Below are 22,086 nucleotides of genomic sequence, written 5' to 3'. Positions count from 1 at the left end.
CTTCTGGGAAATGACCTGAAAGATTTAAATTGGGTAACTCAGAGGTAAATTGGGTAACTTTCTTGAGAGAGTGGTTCCTCAACCAGTGGAAAGCTATATTTGATGAAAGAAAGAGGTCATCACTTCAATGAATTAATGTTTTTCCTAGCCTCCTTCTAAAAGTGGTTGAAAATCAAATAATTACTTAAAATATTCTGAGACGCATTTCTTTATTGGAAAAATATAGACCTAAGAGTAAAACCTTGTCAAAATAACAACAGGATCTTGTAATAGGAGATATCTCCAGCATGTAAGTGACAGCACCAGACGTACCAAAAGCAGGAGGCTGATAGGTGCTTCTGGAAGGGGAGAGGGTGAAACCTTTCAAACCTGTGGTTTATACGTGCAGAATATGTGCTACCGTATTTGCAGCCAAGAAGGCAAGAACATTATCACTCTAGTGGCAAATCTACCATATGTAAACAGTTTATTGCCTGTTAATAAAGGATTTGGTATAGTTTTTTTTTTTTTTTTTCTCACCTGAAAGCTGTCTTCCATGTTATCAATTTTCTTAAATAATCTTCTGCTGAAGGTATAAAGAAGATGAAAGATTTTATTCCCCTATACGCAAAACTCGTATTTGTTATTTGTTATTTTTTCAAAAGAAGATATAAATTCTGTGTCGGAGAGAGTTCTGGAAAACAAACTGTTTTCTTACAAATAGGTATATACACTCACAAATGAGAAGCATTGAAAACATCCTTCTAAGAGTATAGAACCAATGCTATCACTCCTGGCAAATTATAAAAACAAAATATGTTTATAGGATGTACAAAATATTTCGTGTGCTTGTGTGTGCCTGGTCTTGATTATGTGCATTGCATAAAATATCCCAGGAGACGAACCCATTTCCTAGAGTTTCATAAGAATTTTTTGTTATGGTGTAAACTTTCTGAGGCTTTCATTTAATTTCATTTACATGGATAACACTTAAGGAAAAAAAAACTTCTTCAAATATTTTTCTAGTGCTAAGATCATGAAGCAGCATTTTACCTGTTAAAATGAAATTATACACACTTGTAACAGCTTAGCAACACAAAAAGGTGGAACTAGTAATGTAAATTGAGCAAATAAATAGGCCTCAAGATGTTCTTTGGAATATTTAAAAAAAAAAAAAAAAAAGTTGGGTCTTTTGGTGTTCATGTGTACTGTGGGAATGCAAGAGGTCCCTCTTCCTCCTGCTCACAAACAACTCAGTCTCCCAGCACTGATCAAACTACCTTGTGCATGGCAAATTGCCGTGAACCCATTGATTTGAGAGGAGCTTTAACAACATGTAGCAACTAAAGATTTCACCATGTATCCTGATGTACGTGCATCCTAGTGTGATTTCTTTATAGAGAGCCTGGGGTGGTTTTACTGTTAGAATGATAATTAATGCCCTGTAGGAAGGGGAGAAGAGGGTGTTAATGAACAGATTTCTTTTTTTAATTCTGGTGACCATTTAATATTGTTTCTATTTTGTGGTATGTTGATTTCTTTGTGTTCCTCTCTCTCCTACGGTGTATATTTAGTGCCTTTCTTGCATCCTGTGTTGTATCAGCTAGTTCACAGACAGTACAAAGCTGGGAGGAGTGGCTGATACACCAGAGGGTTGTGCTGCCATTCAGATGGACCTTGACAGTCTGGAGAAATGGGCAAAGAACCTTATGAAATTAATTAAAAGGAAATGCAAAGTCATGCCCCAGTGAAGGAATAACCCCATGTGACAGTGCATACCTGGGGTCTGACAGGGTGGAAAGCAGCTTTGCAAAGAACCCGGCAGTACTGGTGGAGAAGTTGACTGTGAGCCAGCTGTGTGCCCTTGCTGCAAAATCCAACAGTCTCCAGAGCTGCGTAAGGAGAGTATTACCAGAAAGTCAAAGGAGGTGATCCTTCCATCTGCCCAGCCATGGGGAGACACATCTGGTACAGTTCTGAGCTCCCCAGTACAAAACCAGACATGGCTACACTGATTGATGGTTAAGGGACTGGAAGATCTGACATAAGAGGAGAGAGCTGGGATTTGTCCAGTATGGAGAAGGAAAATCTCAAGGGAAATCTTGGAGGGAGTAGGAACGACATAGCCAGATTCTTCTCCAAGGTGCTTAGTGCCAGGACAAGAAGCAATGGGCACAACCTGAAATACAGGAAATTGCACTTAAACATAAGAAAAAAAAAAGCATTTTTTATTGTTAGCCTGTTCAAACACTGAAACAGGTTGCTTAGAGAGGCCAGGGAGTCTCCATCCCTGCAGGTGCTCAAAATCTGACTGGACGCAGTCATGAGCTCTAGTTGGCCTGCTTAGAGCAGGCGGGTAGGACCACCTCTCTCTAGAGCTCGCTCCTAACCATAATTATTTTCTGAATTTGTGATAGTGTTCCAAAATCACTACTCCTGTCTGTAGCATTTAGCAACTTGACTGATAAGGAAATTCTGAAATGGAATTTCTTGGGCGAGATGAGATGCATGTCAGTGTAGACTCACTGTCTTTAAGTAGTTGACCAGATTCCCCTGTTCTCCCACTTTAACGTCTTGGATTGTCTTTTCTCTTAATTCCTATTTATGTCAGTTTCTACTTATTTCAATATTTACTTTGTCTATCGTAAAGAAAGAATCAGGAAATGCTCAGCAATAAGAAGAACAGCAAAGCAGTTAGGATGGGGATTTGGCTATCAATGAACACTGATCTACTGAACCTCTTATCCTACTCAAGTTCCAGCAATTTAGGTGGAGGGTGTAGTATATTTATTGCTAGGAGATTGTTCAGAAATAGAAAATCATCTGCTGATGCAGAGGCTGCGGTCTAGCCCTGTGTATAAACTGGCAGTGGTGTAATTGGCAAAAAGAAACTCTTTTTCCTAGAGAAGAACATTCAAATAGGTATTTTTAAGCATCGATGGAACAATGCACTGTTACCAGTATATCCCTGTTTCTCCTAACTTAAGTATTTTTTACAGCCCGATTTTATAAACAGCTACATGCAAAACTGTATTGTTTATTTGGATTTGTGTTTATTTTAATTCCACTTGAGCTTAAATTTGCACAGTTGCAATAAAATTTTGGGAGACAAACTTCAATTTTTCTGCTTTTCTACATTTTAAAAACTTTTATAAAATGTGATAGAATGATTTAGTTTAATTTATGTATTCTTTTTCCCTAAAGAAAAGCATAAAAAAGAAATGTAACAAATTTCAGCCTTCTACATATCAATTCGAACTTGATAAAATTTTAGTATGTTCATATGTATTAGAGATCCCACACCAAATACTTGCAATAAGATATCTATATTTAATTGTTCCACTCTAACTGTGAGCAAATGCATGTAGTGCGTGCTTTATGCCTTTAGACAGTATATATTTAGGTTATATGAGAAATCAAATCTATTTTTCCATACCATAATTTCCAAAACGGTTCCTCTAATAAAGGAGTTGTTAGATCAGTTGTTAGATTATTCACAAATGCTTTGCTTATGTGAAAAGCTTTGTTGCAAACAGTTACATCACTTTTGTTTGGTCTATAGGGCTGAAGGCTTCACCACACTTACAGAAATCGTTTTCTCTATTCTTCTTCTATCTATTGGGATGCATTCTGCCATCAGTGATAACAGCAGTCAGGCTTCTTTTCCTGGGCTTGCTCTTTTTATTCTGACATATATGTAGATTTGATGAATCTTTCTTTGATGCTTGGATTTTTCAGAGATTATTCAGTTATTAGTGGTACCAGAGCCAAGGAGAAGTTACACAGTTGTGAAGAGTTAATGATAAATCCGAGATAAGATATGTAAGAAACAGAAAAACATTTTGATATCGATGTACCTGTGAAGTGTTTTGACTTCAGTGACATTTCAGAGATGACCAGCAGAAACAGTTGAGCCTAGTGTTTTTATTAGTAAACTGTGTGTAGCTGAATTTATAAAATGTCTTTGGAGTGTGGTAAGAAAGTATAGTAAAGGTGACTTTCCTCCTTGTATCCCACCTTTCTTTTTTAGGTTAGTGTCAGCGAGGCTGAGTGGCCCATGAAGTGTTTTGTACTCTTACCATTGGCATTATTCTCTGAGTGCTGAGATGGCTTTGAAACTAAATTCTCAAAATCAGGGAAGTGGTGTACTGTCAGGAGTCCTGGAAATGAGTATTGCCAACTTGCCACCCTCTTGCTTTTACATCCAAGTGTAGTGAAATCTTTTCCACCACAGCAGTGTGCTGCCCACGCTGGTTATTGCAAGGGATTTCTAATGTTCCTGAGAAAAATAACCCATTGAATAAACAGAAGAGTAGAGGCCAACTTGCTAAGTCAGTGCCCTGCTACAAATACCAATGAATATTAGACTGACATCTTATTTCTACCCACTCCCCATTTAGCAGGATGGTGGTTTGCAGAGCTACTGTGACCAATGACGTACACAGCTGGAAAACTAAGAAGCTTGATGGTGCAGAAGCTACTGTGAATCTACATGCTAGCCTTACACTACTTGTATGAGACTGTAATAGTGGAGATAAAAATAAATCTTACATTTTTTTCTGCTCCAAAGCATTCCAGAAGTCTGGGTAGCAAAGCTGTTGTACAGGGTAAGCCTCCCAGTCTACCCAGAATACCCTACCAGGCAGAAGAGCCAAGTGCTGGTAACAATGAAGAAATGTCAGCATGTTTTGTTATTAATATTAAATAAATGCATAGGTAAATGGAAGAATAAAGTTCACTCCTAAACCTCAGAAACCAGTTCCACTATTCCTAAGTGATGAGGACGCAGACCGCATTTTGGAAGCTTAAAATGTTACCTAAAATATTTGATTTTCAGTGAAAATACCTGACAGAAGCCACTATAAAGTTTTACATTGTGGCATCAGTCAAAACATTGATAATTCAGAGAGGTTTTAGACCACGGAACAACACAGAGCTCACTGACACTGATACAAAACAGAAGCTAAAAACTTTTGGTCTGTGCACATGATCCACTTTGATTATATTTATTCAAGAAAACTAACTAATGTTTGATCCAGTACAACAAAGAGTACTGTAAATTGAGGGAAGAGAGCTGCTTAGCTCTGTAGTGCCAGTCATCCATTGGATTGCAAGGAGTGACACTGGGTGGTGTTCTTCAGCGACTTCCTTCATCACCTATCTAGGAGAGGTAGATGCTGCTCGGCCAAGAGGATGCTTCTGACACTAAAATACGTATTTTGGTTTTGACTAGGTTAGCAACTGTTGCTGCTTATGTAGAGAACATAGAGACTGAAAACTTGTAATATAGGTATTAATTTTTTTGTCTTGAAGAAAAACATTTTATCACAACAACATTCTTCATACTCTTAATCCTCTGCTTGGTAATCTCCTGTGACGAAAATATATCTTTGCAGAAAGGTAAATTGGAAAGAATTATGGCTGTAGAAGTTTTGCTTTTGGAGATAAACTGGAAACCGTATGGAATCCACCAGGGTCTTAGTGATGGACAACAGAGCAAAACCTTAAGGGAGTTGAAAACAGTTTGGCAAAGTTTTTTTTCAAGTCATCTGCAAAATTAGCAGATTTTGCTCTTCCTCACTTGCTGAAGAGAGTCATTACTATAGTATAGTCCTCACTATAAAGAGAGTCAGAAGTGCCACCTAAGGGAGCCATAATTATTTTAATTTAATAAGGATCATATGAAACTTGGACTTTAGACAGAAAGCTTCTGTTAACAGGTAGTTGTTCCTTCTTCTTCTTCCTTTTTCCCTGTTTTAGAACTGTCCAAGTACTCAAAACCTGGTTATTAACAAATAAACTACTTAAATTAATAAATATATACATTAACATGCAGAAAATTTGCATGCCTGAAGATGCGTATGGACATACGCAAGTTGTAGGGGATGCACAAGCAAGTGAATTAAATCTGTCCCTCTCCTCCATCCCAATCCACCCCCTGACATGTTTTCATTCAATGAAGTGACCCGTAAGAAAAGTTGTTCTGGGATCACCTTCAGCAGCCTGCCCTTGTTGCTGTTCTCGTCTGAATTTGAAAATGAAGTGACCGAAGTATTGTTCTTTTTTTTTTTTTTTTTCAAGAGCCTGGGTGTGATGTGTTAATCTCCCAGTTATTCTGGAGTGTTAAATAATATAGCAAATGGTGATTGGCAGGCTTGAGATAATGAAGCAGTTGACCTGTGTCACCAGGGGGTGGTTAAATTCAGCTTGCGTTTCAGCAGCGCGTTAGGTATGCCTGTTTCTGGGCCCTGAAGGCTGCCTTGATATGGAGCACAGCTCAGCAGCAGCAGAATCACTTCGGGACACGTACAAGTTAGGCAATTGATGAAGTAAATTCAATAAGCTTTCCGTGCTCTGCTCTCGGACCTTTGGGAGAAAGAAACAGTGACCTTTACAATGAGTACTGTAGTTAAAATGTACAAACTTGCTGCTGGGAGGCATAGTGTTCAAATTGGAGTTGAATGGAGGCTTCTTTTTTAAGACCAAGGGCTGTTTAAGCTGTTTGAGGCAAAGAGAACTGAAGTAAAGGCTAAATTAAATTAAACCCAAAGGGAAGATGATAGGAAGGATACAGAGCACTGGGGGAGGCCTGGGTTGGGGGTGGGAGTTGCCCAACTATGTGACCGACTCAGTAATTAGGGCTGAAACACCTCCAGCTGGACCCCTCCACTTAGCTTCCCTGCTACATGAACCAACATGTATGTTGCTTATTACTGATTATTACTGCTATGACTGTCTTTATTTGCAAATTACAGTGTGGAGTGGTTTACTTCAGCTTTTTTTTAACCATTGGTGTGTTTTTCTTCTCGCCATTCGTTCCTCCCACTCCGACCAGTCAGTTCAGGAGGCAGCTGTCCCAGCCTGAACGGGGCAATTTCTCATCATGATGTTTGTGTGTGTGTTTATTTCTTGGCTACTACTCTGTAGGACTCATTATTTGGTTTTGTCTGCTAGTCTGCTCATTTAAAACTTTAAGTTTTTAAGATTAAGACCACAGGTCGTCCCCAGAACTTGCACATTGGACTTTTTTTCATGTACCTGGCAATGGGCACGAGCACAACTTTTTTCACCTGTCCTGTTATGCGGTTGGATAGAAAAGGCAAACAAATGCCCGCATCACTTTCCATTGTACATTTGAATGAAAACTATTCTAATGATCTTTTCTTTATCATTTTCTCCTAATCGCTCTGCACCTTCCATATGCCTGGCATCTGCAGAACTCAAAGCCAGAATATTTAAAATCATTTACATATCCTCTTAATTCTTCAGCAAGGTGCTCATCGTAACTCTTGGAAAATTTAATACAAATAAAACTATGATGAGAAGTGCTTAGTGTTCTGTGTTTCAAAGAATTAAGGTATGGAGTGAGATTAAATGACATTATAAATAGGTCTGTGGGTTCAGCAAAATGCTTAGCAGATACATGGATTATTGCCATAATTTCTCTATGAAATATAAACCTTTCCTTTAGAGAGAGATTTCCTGGTGCTCTGTTTTCTCCAGATGTTTCTGAGAACATAATTCCATACAAGTGGTTTTGTATTCTGTTGTGTGCTATTAAAGAAAGTTTGGGATTTTTACATATTTGTGAGCACTGAAAAACTGTTAGAGAAGGTTAACACTTCTCAATCTGGGACTTCATATAAAAAAAAAAAAAAGATTTTGTGTCTTTTTTCTTTGAAAATCTCTATGTAGTTTTGCTCCTGTCACAAAGATACAAAACAATTTCAGTATGTAAGTACTGAGTAACTGCTTTTGTTAAATTACACTCAGTTTAGTGGCTCTAGAAAATGCAATAATGTCTTTTTTTTACTTTCTGCATGTTTAATTGTATCTTCAAATAGATGTCATTGCTTAATATTTGATACTGTGACTACTTGATCTGCAACTTATGTATTTTACAATATTACCTGGCAGCTCCAACAAGCTTTCAGATTTAGACATAAGAAATTGAGATTTATGGAGAGCTATATCATTTGAAGAAGAAGATCATTTAGCAAACATTAAAATATTGAAACAGGAAATCTTTCCTGAACAGTAAAATAATAACATTTTGCCTGAATGCCCATTAGTTACATGCAGAGTGCAATTCTAGCTCATAGTAGAGTAATTCCAAACAGGACAATAATAATCTTTTTTTTCCAGCATGGCCTCATTACTTGAATGAAGTACACTTGTTAACTTACACAGATGGAATAAATGCAGGATAATCACAGGATCTGTGGTGGTTCTAATCTACAGTGACAAGCAGTTGTCTTGGTTATGAAAGCAATTCTGGAAATTCAGAGGTAGAGCCAGCTATCTAAATTATTAGAACGAAAAATATCAACTCTATGAAGCAATTTTGTTGAGGTATTAATTGCTATTTGATTTAGATTTCATACATATTTTAAACAAAATTACTTCTGGCACTGCTGATGTTATTTGAGATCCCACCGGTGCGACTCTAATCAGGATTTTATAAATGTGCATCACTGAAAGTGAGATAATGCAAACCCTTTCTTTTAATAAATGTATGAAAAGCTGCTTAATCTACCTGTATGGATAGGGGGTGCCTGACCGGTGTTTCCTTTTAAGTCTCTTCTGGCAAAATTGCTGAAACATGCCTAGAGAATGAGTAATTCAGAGGTAGTGCAGGATATAACATCCCAGAACTTCAGCCCCTTTGAATTACTGCTGCATTTCTGTTAAAACTATTTCTGAAAGGTTTAATATATATCTTGTTGCTTCTAAATTGCTGTTCATTTAGGAGACTTAGAGTTAGTTCATTGCCTAAAAGGGACTGTGAGTCTAATTTAAATAACCATCAACCTATTTCTTTTCATTCTAGCTGGGCTAAGGTGGAAAAAATAATGTGAATATTTAAGGTGCTTTAAGCTGTCTCTGCTTTAAGCTGTGTACGTTTAATATGGTGGTACTAGGGGTATGGATTTTCAAGCTGTGTATATCCTGAGGTGTTAAATTAAGATATATATTTTTTATACCCATATATATTAAATAACATGTTGCTTTATAGAAAATGTATTCTTGCCCGTGACTTACCAGTTAAATATATTCATTATTTTGCTTAAATAGCATTCCTGAATATCCTGAATATGTTGTGTTTTTTTTTTTTTTCTTTTTTTTTTTTTTTCCCCGGTAAGTGTTCTCTGAGCATTTGAAAACATGGGGGTTTCTCAGCAGCCAGCAGAATATGTTGTTTTCACTTCTGTATCTCAGCACCTTGCAATCTTTTTGTGGTCAAAATTCTTCGGCACTAAGAAAGCTGCATAGCTCCACGCCTTGGGGACGTAGCCTTTGTACTGCAGGCAGGTCTAGCATTAAACGATTAAGGCAGATTCCTCTTTCCAAAGAATGAAGTGTCCTGTTCACACAGTTCTCCAAGTCCCAGTGGCAGAGAGAGCTAGCAGGCTTAATCTGTAGTAAAGCCTCAATCTTTCACATGGCAAAGCAGAGCTACCAAGCGAGGTAACAAGAAATGTATTTATCTTGCTGAACTAGATTTAAAAACAACAATAACAAACTGGGAGGATCCTGTAAAGATGCTCTGACAACCTTTTTTTAATGGGGTTTTTATATATAATGCCATGATGTTTCGTTGTAAATCGTGAATTTTATACCATTTTCTGCAGCAGGATTAGAAAATTACAGACCTGTCACTTTTTGTTTAATTTTCAATAAGACATGGTGTATTTGTGAAGACTTCCACGTAAAGACTGTTAGTTTGCAAGACCTATTGGTAAATTTCAGCATCTATCTTAAAAGAGCTGAGATAAAGTTTTTAATTACTGTAATTAGTAAAGCAATAGGTTGTAAGCGATCTCTTTTATTTATGGGACTTCAGAATTTCGCGTTAGTGAGCTTTAAGAATCTTACTTGTGTTGATGCTGCTAAAAATAATACTTTGTAAAAAAGTTGTAGAGGGATCTGCTGATAGATTCAATAAAGGAATGCTCATTCGATATAAATATGTTATTTCTAGCTCTTCTAAGCAAAATAGCTACTCACAGTTCTGCCATGGAGAGCTTGTTGTTTATCATAGAATACATGTACGCTTAAATGGACCCATAAATTGTGGAAAGGGAAATCTTGTTGATGTACTCATGCACACAAGCACTGATGTACTTTCAAAATGGAGAGAGATAGATTTGAAGGGTGGAGCATTCAGTGGATAAGGAATTGGCTGCAGGCTGCACCCAGAGAGTGGTGGTCGATGGTAACATGTCCTAGCAGAGGCTGGTGACAAGTGGTGTCCATCAGGGGTCTGTCCTGGGACTGGTGCCGTTTAACCTCTTTATCCATGACACAGTCGGATCGAGCGCACCCTCAGTAAGTTTGCAATGACACCAAGCTGAGTGGTGCAGTTCATGCAAGAGAAGGAAGGGCTGCCATCCACAGGGACCTGGACAGGCTGGAGAATTGGGCCCATGTGAACCTAATGAGATTCAACGAGGCCAAGAGCAAGGTGCTGCACCTGGGCTGGGGCAATCCCAGACACGAGCACAGACTGGGAGAAGAACTCACTGTGGGCAGCCAGGCAGAGAAGGATTTGAGGATTTTGGTGGACAAAAAGCTCAACAAGAGCCAGCAGTGTGTGCTTGCAGCCCAGAAGGCCAACTGTGTCCTGGGCTACATCCACAGAGGGGTGGCCAGCAGGGGAGGGAGGTGATTGTGCCCTTCTGCTCTGCCCTTGTGAGGCCCCACCTGGAGTGCTGTGTCCAGGACTGGGGCCCCCAGCACAAGAAGGATGTGGGGCTGTTAGAGCGGGTCCAGAGGAGGGCCATGATGCTCAGAGGGCTGGAGCACCTCTCCTATAAAGAAAGGCTGAGAGACCAGGGAGACCTCATTGAGGCCTTTCAATACACTTTAAGAGGGCTTATAAAAAAGATGGAGAACTTGTTCAGTCATATAGTGACGGGACAAGGGGGAAGGATTTTAAACTAAAAGAAGGGAGATTTAGATAAGAGGTTAGGAAGAGATTTTTCATTCAGATGGTGGTGAGGCACTGGCACAGGTTGCCCAGAGAAGCTGTGGATGCCTCATCCCTGGAGGTGTTGGATGGGGCTTTGAGCAACCTGGTCTAGTGAGTGGTATCCCTGCCCATGGCAGGGAGGTTGGAACAAGGTGGTCTTTTATGTCCCTTCCAACCTGAGCTGTTCTGTGATACTCCTGTAAATTCCACCAAGTGGTCCCATTTAAGTGACCACTGCCATACCTCTGCAGCTTCCTAAAGACAGCATGCAGTGAGTGAAAGAGAGAAGAAATGTGAATCCCAAACAAAAGAGAGAAGCTGGCCATGTGGGTACAGTTAAAAACAAAAACCTCTCTGTACTCATATATGAAAAGGTAAATAGCATTTTTCAGACTGAACATCATCTTTAGCCATTTGGCAATTGATGTGTTGAGGTGGGCTTTGTTGGTTTGGATGGGTTCTTCGCCTTGTTCTGTATTTTAACCCTCCCTTATTTTTATTTTTTTAAGCTCTCCTCCAGTGACTGTGAATTGAATTCTTCTTCATCACTTTTATTATCATTCTTCTATGCTCGGGCTTAAATCAATTAGGTGGATCTTCTACTTGTTTGCTGTCATCCCTGAAGAGAGGGAAGCCTTGCTCTCTTGAGCAGTACATTTCCTTGTGAAAAGTAGATGAATGATGTTTCTTAGTCTCTGCCTAATCCAAACAGAACATTTTCGTTGAAAATATTTTTTTTTCCAATGAGACTAGAGAAAAAAAAAATTCCCTTTGAGTTTCACTAGGAAATGTCATGCTAGTGATTTCTTCAGGACTGTTTGAGTTCTAAGGTATAATTAGAGACACTGCACTTTGCCTCTGTGAGTTTGTAATGTTTAAGAGAAGTCAGTCAAGATAATCTGTGTTAATAATAATATCTCACCTATACTTTACAGGTGTGCTATAATAATAGTAATAAAGGCTTTTTATTCTGGAGCTCCTTCGTGATTTTTGAAGGCACCAACAATGATTTGTTTCACATCTGGATTTCAGTGGGGGGTGAAGAAACCCTGAATCCTCTGTAGAGCTAAGTTGAGTTCTCTTTGAGGCTCATGGCACTTGTTATTTGAGCAAAAGGATGTGTTTCTATGAAACGTGATAAGGCTTCTCTCTTCTTCAGTCAAAATTACTGACGTGTGAACAGGTAGCGTGTGTTGCATAGCCATATAGTTGATTATTTGATCAAACTAAGTTTTCCTGTTTCAGAGCAGCAGGCCAGAAGGGAGTGTGAATGCATTGCACTTTCCCTTGGTCTTCTCTCTTCACGTGCTTGGCTTTTGCAGGTTAAGGCAGAAACTATACTGCCTCATGGTGTTGCCTAGTCCTTTTCTTTTGCCTCCCCTTCCTCCCTTTAACAGCATCCTGTAGCTTTGTCAGATCGATAGAAGGACAGCAAGAAAGAACTCCTAGAATATTGGCATGGTTCTTCAGTTGTGTTGTAACTCATGAGAACCGTAGGACAGTTTGGGTTGGAAGGGACCTTAAAGGCCACCTGGTTCCAACCTCCCTGCCATGGGCAGGGACACCTCCCACCAGACCAGGCTGCCCAAAGCCCCATCCAGCCTGGCCTTGAACACCTCCAGGGATGGGGTATCCACAGCTTCTCTGGGCAGCCTGTGCCGGTGCCTCAAGCCCTCCAGTGAAGGGCAGGCATACAGCACAGCTGGAGAGCAGAGAGCTTCTTGTGCACGCTTGGAACACACTGAGCTGGTTACGGTGCTCGAATTAGCCAGGGTGTGGTGGTATGTTGTTCCTTGGAGAAAAACCTAACGATTTCTTGGCAAGATGAAATAGCCCACGTAGAGCTTCCTGATGTTGTAACTAGAAAAAAGGAAGGAGCTGGCGTGGGTGAATGTAACGTAAGCACAGGACTTGGCTGTGCACAGCGTCCTTAAAGCCTGAAAACTGCAGAAGCGCACTTTAAAGGTATGCAAACTGTGACTGCTCAGCAGCAATTGTAGTTAGGACTAATTGGTCATTCTTTTTAGGGAAAAAAAAAGTTGCCTTTAAATAATGTTCATTCTCCCAAATCACAATTAACCTGCTCTGCTTGCTTCCTGCTATCTCCTTTCATCCTTGCTGGAATGATAATGCAGTAGCGAGACCAGTAAAAATAGTAGTTTTGCAATAGTAGTTGGGAAGTCTTCTTTGCAAGTCTTGTTTTCAGTCAGTTTGAGAAGTCAGTGGAGCTGCAGCTCAAAGTTCTGGGAATTCTGAGGAGCTGGCAATTATCTGGAGTAATTCTCAAGTAATAATTTCAGACAGTAATTTTTAAGGCATGATAGTGCATTCTTTGGGCATCCTGCAAGCTTTTTCCTCTTTTAAATAAGCTATGCATCACCCACGTTTATTTTTAAGAGGAAATAGCACTACCATACTGTGTTATTAAGACAGTGAAAATCAGTATTTACTGTTACTTATGCTGCTTCTTTGGCATTAATAGCATGATTAACTTTGACTTGTTTTTGTGATTATGGACAAGTTTAACTTGATGCGGCTGTTATTTGTAGCTCTCTGGTTAGAACTGGTACTTTAAGGTTACTTTCAGTATGGTGACAAGTGAAGGCCACAACAAATTGAAGTCAACATTTCCTGTATAGATCTTAAATTCTGCTTAATAACCTATAAATTTCAGGGGGAGGAGAAACCAAAACAACCAAAAAAAACAAACCACAACAACAGACATCACCAGCTGTGTTGATGGTTTATGGAAGCTAGATAGCACAGGACCCTTGCAAACATCTTCTGAGAGGTGCTTGTTGGGGTTCTTCACAGTTTCTCCTCATGCTTTGGTAGTCTGCAGTCTTCAGTTTGTTGAAATGCACAAGTTTGTGTGGAAAGTGCACCTTTCTTGTTTGAATGAATGTTGCAAGTAGATCTTGTAAAAAAAAAAATTCCAATCAGATGTGGTAATTGGGTCATTAGATTTTCTGGAGGTTCTTCAGCCATTTGTTATAGACATGACCTGTTTCATGGGCAGATGGAGCATGAGTTATGGTGAGGATCTGGTGGTGATCTGAAAGCCAAGTCTCTCAGCCCTCATCTTTGCGTCAGAGGACATGGCAAGGTGTCATCTCTGTACCTTTCTGTCTGCTCTCCTCCCCTTTTCTTACTCCAGACACACACTGGATCACATGAGGGAGCAAGCTGGTGGCATGGGACTTGGGAGCCTTGTGTTCCCTGGATCTTTATGTCGTTCACTTTCTTATGCTATACATGCAGTATGTTGAGCTGAGGGCAAGACTTTGCACCAGGGTAGAAATGTCCCAGTTCCTGGTACTGTGTTGAAATGGGAAATGGAGAAAACTTCAACCTTGCCGGTCATTCGCTTGGTAAATCTGTGCCTGGCCTCTGCCACCTGAGTTGCTGATAATCCCATGTGTAGGTGCTGCTGTATGAGAACCATACACTTAAATTTCCATGCAAGGTGTGCAAGATGCACATGCTGAATAGTGGATGTGGAGGGGAAGAGGAGACAGAAATGGCGTATGCTGGGTTTCATGCTTTTTTTTTTTTAAAACAAAACAACCTTTAAATATTTGTGTAAAGTAAGCCAAGCAAGTAAATGCTACATTGCTCTTCAATCTTTCTATTAGTTAATCTATAAAGAGTTGAAAGCAGCTGTTCCAGCTGAGTGGCTGCCCACTGATGATGAATGTTTTAACTCACATGGGAAGGCAGTAGAGTCTCACACAGCGTAAACATCTGTAAAAGTAATGCTACAGACTTGTGCCTTTACCTGGCCTCCCCTCTTGGGGACCTTAGGAGAACTGGATTTGTTTTTAAGTATACTTGAAAACATGACTAACAGTGTTCTTTATTTTTGTTTCTTTGCGCAGGGTATTTACGTAAGGGATGCGCCTTTGAAGAACATAAAAGTGTTCAATGTTCGCCGATTTGTAGCTCTTTTCAACGTGGTAAATGCAACGAAGCGGGATGCTGGCAACTATCGCTGCATGATTCGGACAGAAGGAGGGGTCGGTGTATCAAACTACGCGGAACTGATAGTCAAAGGTATTTCAGAGAAAAAACAGTATTTGCATTCTAAGTGTATGAAATAAGGACCTGCAATCGCTAGTTCACTAAAGATGTCACCCATCATTTGTTGAAGTTGATGAGATGTTTAATAAATAGACTCTGTTTATGTAAATTGTGAAAGTCTATCCAGCTGTAGCAAGGGAATGACAGAAGAAGCCAGGGCTAATTAACTAGTTACTTGTTGATTGTTTATTTAGATATTTCCCCCAGATGCACTGTTTGGAAGGTATTTCTATATTGAAGAGTGTATTTATCTTTTTGGAGGATATAAATATAATATTAGCTATTTACCTCCATGGTGGAGATTGCATTCTAAAAATGTATTTACTTCAAAATTTCAAAACTTTACAGTAAGAGATAACACACACATTTCAACATCTGAAGGGATATTTTTAAAAATCGCAGGGAACACCTTTGAATTGAATGCATATAAAAATGTCCATCTTTATAGAAAACTATGGTAAAATATTTTCTTAACATTAATCGTATTTAAAATGCATTTTGGAGCAACATAATTTTATTCTTGTTCTTTCAAAGAAAAACATTTTCTAGCAGTGAAAGAAGTTGTGATGCCACATTGTTGTGTTACACATCTTCACTTTCCGGTCAGTTCTGTGCCTAAGAAACAAAAATTGAGATGAAGGACTCAAGGCTCTTTTTCTCTTCCCCAAAACAATTTGATCCAAGTCAGCAAGGAGAGAGCAAGTGCCCTAGAACTAAATCCACTGCAGGTGTGGATTTTTTCTTTGGGAATTAGTAGGGACACAGTTGTGTCTGTTATGAATTGTCTGATTTTAGAAACACTGTCCTTTTGTTAGTTAGGACTTTTTTCTTTCCATTGAGATACAGTATTTAAGAAACATACAGGTTAAGGAATAACATAAGTAATAAATTAATTTTTATGTAGTATTTTTGCCATTCTGCTTTCCAAATTTTGCTCTAGGTTTTATCTTTTGGCTTAAGATACAAATTAACATTTCTTATGACTTATACTGCAGTATGTTTAGTTATAAGAGCTTGCATGACTCTGTTTGCATACAGTAGATAAGGGGCTTTATTATTACTTGACCTTGGAATCACTCTTTTCTTTCTCCTTACTGTTTAATAATTTTGCATACTTATAAACCGATGTAGGATCTTTCAGGACTTCTTAAAGATGTGCTCCTCTTTCCAAATTTATTAGGATTTTTTCAGGTAACTCACATAATCAATAAGCAAGGTGTGGGATCACTGTTCTATCTGAAAATGTAGTATAGGTCTTGTTTCTGAAAGCAGCACAGAAAGTACGCATACAAGAAAGTACCAGTAAAGGAGGAGTTTGAAGGACAGCAGGCACAGTTGCATAAATGAATAATGAAACCAAAAAGTTAAAGAAGCTAAACAATTTTTTTTGGGGGGAAGGGGGGCGGGGAATGAGGCAAAGTGAGGAGGACAATAGAACTCAGGTTGAGAAGAGATACAGGAACATTTGCTACAGCCTAATGTTTTTGCTAATTTTGAATTAAATAATAATTGAGAGGGGAATAATGGAAAGGTGACATGGTTAGAACAGTGTTTATGAGATGTGCATGGGTTTAGGATTTTTTTTTTTTTTTTTTTAAGTTAATTGGAGTGGAAGAAGCTTGGGGTATGTGTTAGACTGGGCAATAATTGGTCACCAGCGGGAGATGCAAGAGACCCTTAAAGACCAAGGAACCATTTTCCAAAAACAAGAACACGTTTTCAGTTGATGTGCTTTAGAAGCATCAGGACAAGACAAGGAGGAGGAGATTGCAAATAAGCAGTGCATGGAGATAATATGACAAAACAAATTTTAGTACAAAAACTCAGATGAGCTATTTAAATGGACAGATGAAGAGAGAAACAAATAGAGAAGATGGGCTGAATATGTAATTATAAGGCATAGAGGAAAAAATCAGGGTTTTCGTTTGTTTTGTTTTAGTTCAATGAAAGATAACATGAAAAAGAAAGAAAAGGGGTGGCCAAATATGAAAGTGATCATAACTTAGGAAAGAGAGAAAGAAAGGGTGAAGTACAACCCCAACAGGAACGATAAAGCATCTTTCAGACCTTACAGCAATGGAAACCAGGGGAAGAAGGGAGCTGTCTGAGTGAGGCAGGTGGAAGATTGACTGCATCAATGACAGGAGGTACAGAAAGCCAAAGCAGTTAGGTTCTGTCAATTTGTTTGATTTAGGGTGTTCTAATTTATTAGCGCTCCTTTTGTGGTGTAGTGGATGAAATTATGAAGCATATCATTAAAGCATTTGTGCTTATCCAGATTCTTTCAGAAAATTTGCACTGGGCACTGTGAACAATTGGATAGCCTTAGGGTGTAATCCCATTAACTACTTGTACAGTAGCAAAGTAATTATGGTAATCCCTGTTGCCTGTATTGGAGCTTTTATGAGACCACCTGCAGGTCATTCCTTCTGACCTAGAAAGACCCATTTTAAACATTATGCTGTAAAACCTTAGGTGACTGTACTGAAATAGCAGCATTAGGGGATAATTAGTAAATATGCTTTCTTACAATTTCTTAATTATACACCATCAGTATTTCCTATTTTTTCAGCAGCTGTTCTGCAATGCTAGTCAGCAGAATTCAAATGTAATGGATTAATCGATTTATCTATCAACTATATCTGTTTTTCATCCATTACCACCAGTAAATCGTGAGCCATGTATGTATACCCCCATTGCACGCAATGCTTAGTCTGCTCGGGAAGTACTGATGGCTTAATGATAGTATGCGTAGAAAGAGCGGTGTAATTACTCCCCTCTCTTTGTTGGAAACAATGAATCTAATTCTCTTCTCATTTACACTGGTGTAACTAAGCTGACTTAAGTGGAATTTCACTGGAACTACATTGCTAGGAAGACAAGAGTTGAAGAGTCAGTCTGCCACACTTTATTGTCCTTTGTTTCATTCTAGTTACTGAACTTGTAAATCAAATTGCAAGTAAGTAAATCCCATGTTGGAGTTAGGACTTTTTTTTCTTTCCAAAATATCTTTGACCTTAAGATCTTAACTTGAAGACATCTTCCCAGTAGAGTGAGTTACAACTTTGTACAACATTCATGCTACTTCATACTTCAAGCACAGACTCACTAAATAGAAGTTTCCTGTAAGTAATTCCCATTTTATTTCTTATGTAAACCTCTTTAAGGTTTGCAGTGCTGCTGTGGCATGATGTGCAAACTGAAGACTGGATACAAGAACTTTCTAAATCAGCAGAAAGACCATTAGCATCAGGCATTGCAAACCGAACCTGAAATCACAAAGGGATAGGAACTAAATCTTGATTTTTGAAGATGAGACATACGTAAGAAATGGCCAAATGTTCCTTTTTGGTTGTTTTTACCTGAACAGATATGATTCTAACAAGGTTTAATCTCTGTGGGGGTGAAAAAACGCAATTAAAAAGCTGGCAGTTAATCCCATGTTATCTTATTAAAGAACTGTAAACATGAATATTGTCTAGTTAATGAGCAAAAAGCCTGTCAATGAACAATTAGCCTGGCCCTAAACATGAAGGAAAAAAGGACTTTTTTTAAAAAATGTGTTTTTGTTATCTTACATGCCTTTTAGAGGATGGTGAAATGAAGTATTGATTGCTCTATTTAAATAAATCCTGAAGGGGAGGTTTTCAATTTTACCCGAGTGTTTGTTCTGATAGGAAAGGCTGAAAAGACAAGTGCCTTGTCATTGTGCGTGTGTTCAAACTGCACAGTATCCTCATCTAAGTTTGTCAGAGAATTGGATTGAAATGTCACTTTATCTAATGGGAGACATGAAAGTGGCCTTGTCAGATCACCCACTTAATGTAAAAAAAGAACAACAAAACCCACAAAACAACCAAACAAAAGACAAAACAGCGGTTTGTTTGTAATAGGTGACATGAAGGTAATCAAACATTGCGCAAAAGGGAAATAGTAGGGTGGAATTGATTAAATGTATTTGGTGAAGTAAATTAGACTTCTACATACAGTCCCTCGGTTGAATTTCTCTGGTAGTGGGCAGATCCAACACAGATTAGATTCAGGAGAACAGAATGAGCCTGTCTGAGCAGACACCAGATTATTACAGAGTTCAGACTGCTTATTGAGTTCAAACAAGGTAAACCAAGGTGTCAATTTGGTTAAATGGAGTTTTGTTAGGTTTTTAAGCAAGGGCACAGAGAGGTAGCCATCTGTAACGTTGGCAGCTTAAATGTCTGCATCTTTTCAAATGGAAGATTTAAGACCAGGAACAGAACTAAAGCTCTTCTGGACCTCCAGAACAAAGAATATATTCTGGAGGGCAAAACTATTTTGAGATGAAGACACGGGAAGAAAATATTACAAAGTGCTTTTCTGAGGTATCAGTTGTTCTCCTACAGTAAATACACATGGATGTTTTTATCTACTTTCTTTGTCTCTGCCAATTCATCCTTCATGCTGGATCCATCAATCTGCCTGTGCCTTTTTACAAACAGTGCTGCTATTACAACTTACTTTTACAGTTGCCTGTCACAAAGTTCTGCTTTCGGATGCTTACAATTTTGATAAACTGACTTGAGGCTGATATTTTCCAGTATGGGCATGTGTCTCAGCCTGAAAGTTTAGAGGGAACCTCCAGTCAAAGCAGCTGAGATGGTTCAGCCATCTTAGCAGATGTTCTGTGGGACAGTGCTGAAGACACCACCAGGCTTTGAAGCAGGGCTTTGAACTTGGGATTTTTAGGAGGGTAATGGATGTGTCAAGAAATCTGCTTGCAAGTATAGTCAATTTACAGGCTGCAGAAAAACAAACAAACACCCATCTGATGTGCACAATGGAGACTTCTCTGAGTTTAACTGAGAAATTGAGATTTCAGTTTAAATGTCAGTACTGATCTGAGCTCCCCTGCGTTGGGCTGGAGCCAGGCACATGAATCCAAAACTGGGAGCTTAGCCGTCCCATGCTTTTAAGTATGCAGCCCTCCACCTCTCTGAGCTGTTGTACTGTGAAGCTATAATGGTGTGAGATGCATGATGTGGAGAGTGAGTGGAGCAAGAAGCTGAGTACTTGGATGGGGTTTTTGGTATTGGGACTGAAAGGCATGGCAAACTGGGAGGCGTTTCAAAGTTAGAGGGGAGTTAGACGAAAATTGGGGCTACGTGAGTGCTAAAATCTAGGAAGAGAGAAAGAAAAGCGAGGGCAGAACAGAAACATCTGTCCATCCATATGTACATATGCACAAAGATTTATATATGTATATGTATAAGATATGTAGTTGTGTATGTATATATATATAGTAGCATATACAAAGCTGTTTGATTTCAAGAGCAAAATAATAATGATTAGTTTAATAATTGTAATAATTAGGTAAGAAGTTATTAATGTGGACGTAGCATCAGAGATGATTGATACCATATTTTTACCATTTCATGTATTCGTGATGTGCTGAACAGCACTACGTGAGATTATCATGACAGTCTTTAACAGTCACTGTTTAATTAAAATTAGCTTGCAGGATAAATATTTCTTCCCTTTTCCCTCCAAATGTTCTACTCTCAGCATGGTTCTCCTCTCCCTTTTTCTTCAATAAAATAATAATAATAAATGTTATTGCTACTATTAGAGGAGAATTTTTCATTTTTTCAAGTGAGCTGTTTTGTGCCACAGACAAGAAATGTTTTTTTTTACTTGTTTTTAAGTCAGTCAAATCTCAAAGATTTACATTATCTCCACTGGCATCTCTATGTGCATATCTTTCCCTTCCCTATTAAAATTTTAAAAGAACTGCAAACATGAACTTGTTAGGATCTTACAGGAAATGTTTGGGAAATCTCTACACTTTAAAGCACAAAGCAAAGTAAATAAAGGAGTTGCTGTTCTAATGATGTTTGCAATTAATGTGAAAGTGCCTAAGAATGAAAAGTTTGTGTGTGTATGGCTACGTTTGTATTTATCTTCTGCATAAGAGAAGGGCTGCTCCTTATCATGAGGCTTTGTCTCTTTCACATGTTTACTATAACAGGTCAAGTTAACATAGGGTGACATTAGAACATCTGCCTGAAACCTTCTGTCACCTGCAGTCATTGGAGTTAGACATCTGCCTTGGCAAGGCAGCCAGTATTTTCTTCCCATGACGGATTTCGCTCATTGCCGCTGATCACAGAATTCAAGAGGAGGTCACCCGTCTGTCTAAAAAGCATTAAATGTGAATTTATGTATAAACTTCCTTTTTTTATTTTTTGAGTTAGCATTCCATTTAAAGGCCTATCTAAAAGGTTGTACAGTACTAAACAGCTCTTTTTACTTCTGTTTCCAAAGAGATCTGCAAGGAAGAGCTCTTTAAACTAAACCATCATCCTAAAGTGCCACTGCTACAAGCTTGTTTCTGCAATCACTTGAAATTCCTTCCCTGAATGTACCTGGATACAGAGTCACAGATCTATTGAGCCATTTTTATAAAAGTAGTAATGGGAAAAGAATTTGCAATGGTATTTATTTGAGACTACGTCTGTGTCCACATTAAAACTGCTTTCAGTGAAAGATGGTGGTGCTTCAGTGTGGTACTTACCTGAGTAAGTGATTCTAATTTCTTGGTAAAAAAGCAAAACAAACAAAGAAACCCACTAATTCTGACTAAAGGAAGAATAATTGAATAAGGAAGAAGAAGAGCTTTCTTATCTGAGTCATGAAATCAGCTCATTATATTTGATAGTGCACCTGTTGTATTAAAGTGTATGCTTAACTCCTGGGCTCGTGTTTTTAACCAGTAACTTAATAATGAGCATCCTATTTATAATGACAGGTTCATTCTGCGTAACCTTGATCACAAATAAGAACATTACTTTTACTATTAAACTGCACTTCCAGTATTAAACTGCAGCATACGCCGGCTTTGCTGAAATCATGCAGCTTGAATTAACCTTTTGCACTTTGGCCACGAAGGAATGAAAAATATGCCCCGAGGGATAAAAAGACAATAAAATACTGTCTATTCCGAGCACTTGTAATACTTGGAATGAATTGGTGTAACCACTAACCTTAGTGACCTAACTCCTGAGTTTGCATTTTGAATGGCA

At 38.6% G+C, this 22,086-nt stretch overlaps 1 protein-coding gene across 14 annotated transcripts in view; it reads left to right on the top strand.

Annotated features, from left to right (window-relative positions):
- PTPRM (protein tyrosine phosphatase receptor type M) overlaps positions 1-22,086 on the top strand; it is a 472,980-nt gene that overhangs the window by 166,363 nt on the left and 284,531 nt on the right. For all 14 annotated transcript variants that reach the window (XM_027452030.3, XM_027452024.3, XM_027452023.3 and 11 more), the window contains exon 6: positions 14,830-15,004. In XM_027452030.3, coding sequence (XP_027307831.1) covers positions 14,830-15,004 — 175 coding nt within the window. The remainder of the gene's footprint in view (positions 1-14,829; positions 15,005-22,086) is intronic.

Source organism: Anas platyrhynchos, chromosome 2 (assembly GCF_047663525.1).
Source record: "Anas platyrhynchos isolate ZD024472 breed Pekin duck chromosome 2, IASCAAS_PekinDuck_T2T, whole genome shotgun sequence".
Taxonomy (NCBI): domain Eukaryota; kingdom Metazoa; phylum Chordata; class Aves; order Anseriformes; family Anatidae; genus Anas; species Anas platyrhynchos.
The sequence above is the reverse complement of the archived record's forward strand: the minus strand, read 5'-3'. Positions and strand labels throughout refer to the sequence as shown.